General features: G+C 37.6%; 1 protein-coding gene across 1 annotated transcript; it reads left to right on the top strand.

Annotated features, from left to right (window-relative positions):
* Window positions 1–546: 546 nt before the first annotated feature.
* LOC124269177 lies at window positions 547–5301 on the top strand. The gene is made up of 3 exons (XM_046704188.1): window positions 547–634; window positions 2555–2594; window positions 4301–5301. The coding sequence occupies exons 1-3, from the start codon at window positions 602–604 to the stop codon at window positions 4918–4920; spliced, it is 693 nt and encodes a 230-aa protein (XP_046560144.1). The 5' UTR covers window positions 547–601; the 3' UTR covers window positions 4921–5301.
* The last annotated feature ends 351 nt before the right edge of the window (window positions 5302–5652 follow it).

The raw sequence follows: 5652 nt of genomic DNA, 5'->3' as shown, positions 1-5652 counted from the left end.
ATCATGCTAATTGGACGTTAAACATTTATAAGACGTGGCAAGATAATTGTTTGTTTCTAAGATTGACAACGCGGTTTTCTAATCACAAGCACATTCTGCACACCTATGGGTGGTTAGGCGCATGAAATTGTGGTCACGTGACACTGCACACGTGCAGGGCTGCGTTTTCACAAAGAGCGTGCTGCATGTACCCCGCGTTGTTCACAACAGTTGAAATGGACGGAGGCGTCTGGTTAGACCTGGCCATTATGGTATTCCCATTAACTACCTTGTACGACCCATTTTCAACATTATTGTTCAGTGTACATTACCACATCATTATTTATGCTCTACCAACTTGTAAGTGCATGCTAATTATTTCAGTGACAGGCGTTCATCGATTGAGCCTTCAAACGGAATATGTCTAAATTACGAAGCCAAAGTGAAAGCAAATCTATAAACAGTACTCTATTATGAACCGGAATGTTGCAATATATTTCATGGTTCAAACTGACTTTTGAAACAGGTTTGTACGATGTATCGTCTTGCAGGAGAGGTGTAGAGAGTTCTCCATCAATCAGTTGGAAACCAAATGTATGTTAGCTAAAACTATCATTTCAACATGATGGAAGCAAGCCATATCATTATGAAAGTGGTAAGTAACAATATGTTTATATTTGTAAGTAAATTATATATTATCTACATAGATAAGATGATATTTTGTACCTGTCTATTAACTGAAGATGCATTCCGTGTTCATAATTACTTTGGTGTTACACGCCGATTTTCAGATTATTAGTTAACCTAGAAATCTGTACTTAATATAATTCGTCGTAAAACGAACAAACGTTACACAATAAACGTTACACAATAAGCAATTGTAGTATAAGGGTTTTCAAATCAATACAATCAAACTACTGTAAAGTAACTCCTTAAAGTGGCATTTAGAAGCTGGCATGATGATGAAGAACAAGTTTTATGAATCGACAACTTTATTGCAGTAGATGCGACGTTTCGGTGTAGATGCTAACCCCGTTATAAAGCAAGTGATACCCAGCATTGTGCACAAGGAGAATATATACATGAAATGATATTTGAGCTTATCCAAATGAACAGGTCATGTAGAGTGTGATGACATTACTGATAGTTGTTGTGATTATAGAGAATGGGCATGAAACCAGATGAACAAAGGGCAGGGAAGGGTTACTGTTCATTGGCCTTGATAAGATGATTAGTCCAAGAGCCTGGGGATGATTTTTGTACCTAGAGAGGCCAAAAGGTTTGAACATATATTCTGACGTAAAATTGCCTCACGAATCCAAAAATAGGAGTCTTACAAATCAAAGATCTGGCTTTAGCCCATTAGGGGGCGTTGAAGCGATGACTCAGCATTTCTTTCAAATGCCATTTCCAAACCACAAATACTCAGTATTTCACCCAAACTGGCTGCAATGTAAAAAAGAAAGATAAATGTGTAATTTCACAAAATAAAATGTTTAACAGAGCAGTATGTAGAGTAATGACATTGTTTTTCTTCGTAGATTTACAATTATTTTGTCATTTTACCACCTGAAGTTCATTGTAATGAAACTATAATATAATATGATACAGTATTTAAGGCTTTTAATTATGTAAAAATGTGTAAGGAATTCAAATATATCAATAAAATGCATATGTCACTCAAGGTTAGTGATTTATCTAAGAAAAGGATGGTAAGGGTAATTCTATAAGAATCGCTTAAGGGGAGATAACTCTGTAAATGACATTCTTAAAAAGCATCACACGCTTCAGTATGGGGCCACATACATTATTTATTTTTATTTGCTGTTCCTTTTCGATGATAACATGTTTCATTTTTGGATTTGAAAAAAATAATTTTTGTACATTCTGTGATATATCGTCAAAAGAAATCTACAAAATCATTCATTTGCTAATTGTAGTCAGGATTTGAACCTCATATGTGATCATCTACCTTTGAAAATATCCTATTTTGTAAGCTGGATGGATGTAATAACCTTGGTCTCTGTTCATTACTGTAAAGTAATCACAATGTCTCATCGGTTGATCTGTTTGTTTGTTGCATTACGCCACACTCAGCAATATTCCAGCTTATGGCAGCGGGATCGGGCGGTCAGGCTCGCGGACTTGGTTGACACATGTCATCGTATCCCAGTTGCGTAGATCGATGCTCATGCTGTTGATCACCGGATTGTCTGGTTTATTTACAGACCGACATGTAGCTGGAATATTGCTGAGTACGGCGTAAAAGTAAACTCACTCACTTAACACCTTCCCGAATATTCCATACAATTCGTGATTAGTCTATACTGTTCTAGAAGACCGAGTCTGGATTCTAAAAGTATATACAAAAAGTAACTTCCACTCATCCGCTTACACCTAATAGTAATTACATTCCCGACTACTAGTCATTGTTGTCACTACTAGTCATACGAAACGCTGTTAACTTTCTATGAATCTTGGACTGCCATATACGAATAGGATAACATGTTGAAAAATACATATCTGTAACACATCTAATCAAACGTTACATTGAAATGGATTTATTCTGTTTCAGGCTTTGGTTCTTTTCGTCGTCGTGTCATGTGCAAGGAAAGGTACGTTGACTCAACGTAAACAGATTTTGAATAGATATGGTTCATATGTAGAGTACATATTTGGTAGAACCTAGAACCCGTGTATTATATCAAATCAGTTTATAAGACAGAAGAGAAAAACATTGACTTTTTGTCAGTAGGTACTTGGGGACATTCAAACGACCAGTTGTTTACTTGTGAGGCGGGTTCAGGATAAATAAAGTTTTGTTTCATATTCTTTCATTACGAATAGTCTCCAAACAAAACCACACGACGTATGTAATTTAAGACATAATTACTGAAATTAACGAGATGTTAAGTGCTCGATGGTGCTCGATAGTGCTCGATGGATAAGACGAAGGAAGGTCTTGGGGTAACATGACAAGAACAGATTTCGGTGACTGGCGCAAACAAACATGAAAGACTACAGGGATATGTAAAAAAAGTCTTGATCAATAACTGGTCTTGTCCTATGATTGTCCCCAAACCTTCTTCGTTATGTCATAGTCCAAATAAATCTCCCAGGGACAATCCGGGTGATCTTGTCAAACCCTACTGGCTAACTCAGCAAATGTCCTTTGACATTGGTGCACATATCTCTGAAAAGTACTTAAATAACTTCTAATTAGCAAAACTTAACACACTGCATTTCTATTAGTGAAGCGTATGAAGCCGATACAAATAATTGTCCGATATCTTTCAATCTTGGCGAAATCTCCGCATCACCAACTAGTAGATTTGCATCAGAAATCACCAAGTCTCCCTATTTAGTAAATATATTCAATAATTAATCAGATTTGGATGACAGGAGGCATAACCATTAATTGCATGTGTACAACATATTGATCTGAAACAACATAACAATATCTAATTACACTGTAATTACAGTGTGTGGTGATAAAAATGTGAAGAAAATGTTTCTGTGTAAGCCTGCAGTTACTTCACTATCAACATAACATAATTAACTATCCATTATAATGTTACTTTTGATCCAATGTTTTTATTTGCGTTTTGCAAGTATTATGATTTTTGTACTGATTTCTGAAACAGTTTATCAAATTAAAGTCAATAGTGTATTGACACTCTCTGTCCTACCTGATATTATTAGTTCCGCGCGAAGTAATTCTTATGCCACTACCTTATCGATGTATGACATGTTGAAACAGACGTCCTGGTTGTTTGAGTACGGAATTGTCTTCAGCCATGCATGGTACATTTGATCCCTTCTTCCCTCGTGTATAGGTTTTCTGTGAGCCCTGGTCCATGACTGTAACACATTCATGTACATAAGTATTGATCACAGCTAATTAGAATGACCACTGATGTGTGACCCCCCCTCCCCTCTCTATCTTTCACACGCACGCACACACACACACACACACGCACACACACACGAGAACGAACTCTGACATGTGTGAAAGTATACATAGAAACACACATTAACGTGTTGTAAAACTCCTTTGTGTTAAGTACTGTTTCACATGCATGCACAATACATTTCATCTTTGTAAATAACATGGTGCCCTGTGTTTATTTTTATCCTTTGGTTATGCTAAAATAATGTCTCCAAAAGTAACATTACGCGAAACGCAAGCATATAATAAAATAAATCGCAATAACTGGAAAAAAGGTAAGTGTGGTTTATTGACTTAAATATACAAGACGAGCCAGTCAAACCGACAATATTATTATTACCTTTTATCTAAATCACTGTTTCTATGTTGCAGGATATACGGTATCATCAGAAAACAACAATGGAGAAGACTTTATTGTGGCTGTGTTCCTTCACCAGAATACATGCAACGCGTCCTTACATTTCACAGGGAAAGCAGGAACAGTTGTACAAGTAGAGAGTCCCGCTCCAGTTCATACATTCACTAACCTTACCATTGGCAGTGAATTATCAACGAGATTTGATCTGAATCCCGAACACTGTTTTGACGTGAAGAACAATTCCATAGCCCGAAAAGGTTTCAGAATAACAGCTACTGATGGTATATCCGTGTCTGCTGTGAATATGCAAGACAGGTGGAGCGGCGAGTCATACCTGGTACTACCACTGAGTCAACTGTCAGTAGAATACGTCGCAGTGTCATGTCCCTCAGCTTTTGAGTATTCCAAACTCATGATAATAGCATCTGATGATGACACCAATATCAACATAACAGTGAGGACATCTGGTAGTTTATGCTCGGGCTCTAACAACAACAGTGGGCAGGATATCAAACTTACTCTCAACATAATGGATGTTTTCGGCCTGTTTTGCAGCGAAGATTTTACTGGCACATACATAAGAAGTTCAAAACCTGTGGCTGTGATTTCTGGTTGCCAGAGAGCCGGTTGCTGAAATGTTGATATCTGTTGCCATGTACGGAAAGAGTTACATACTGTACACATTAGCTCCAAGGTTCAAATTGATGTATCGGGTTGTTGGTGCGCATAGAAATACCAATATTGAAGTGGCAGGCCAATCTAAAGGTACCATTCATGTGGGGGAGTATCTGGACATAGAAGTGTCTGATGCAGCCTGCTTCAATTCCAGTGAGACTGTACTTGTGGTGGCATTTAACAAATATGCTTCGTCCTTTGAATATCTCATGGCCATTGTTCAGTCAACAGATCATTTCATGACTTCATATCTACTGGATACAAAAGAAAACCCTATTGCAGTATGGACGTATGCAAGGATTATTCTTGTCAGTACCGATCCAAGCATCGCGTCCACTGCCTCAGACAAAGGACTGGTTAAAGCAGAATCAGAATCAGCATGCGGATATAATATATGTCAATTTAAGACTAATGGTGTCTCGTTGATAGACTTACAGGGCTCAACGCCATTTGGACTCTTATACATCAGACATGGTCCTTACATTGGAATGGGATATTCTGGTGGCTTTAGAAATGGTAATTACTCTGTGAATTATGACGTATGTTCAACTTGTTAAAGTGTGTTCAACTTGTTAAATGGTTGAATGAGATATTATGGGACTAGTCACCTATAACGACATTCCATGGGGCCATATGGAATGGAATATCCATGCCAGGATCTGAACCCAGGCCTCCAGCTTAACACCATCAC

Source organism: Haliotis rubra, unplaced genomic scaffold (genome assembly GCF_003918875.1).
Source record: "Haliotis rubra isolate DU_JTF1 unplaced genomic scaffold, ASM391887v1 Scf1427, whole genome shotgun sequence".
NCBI lineage: Eukaryota > Metazoa > Mollusca > Gastropoda > Lepetellida > Haliotidae > Haliotis > Haliotis rubra.
The sequence above is the reverse complement of the archived record's forward strand: the minus strand, read 5'-3'. Positions and strand labels throughout refer to the sequence as shown.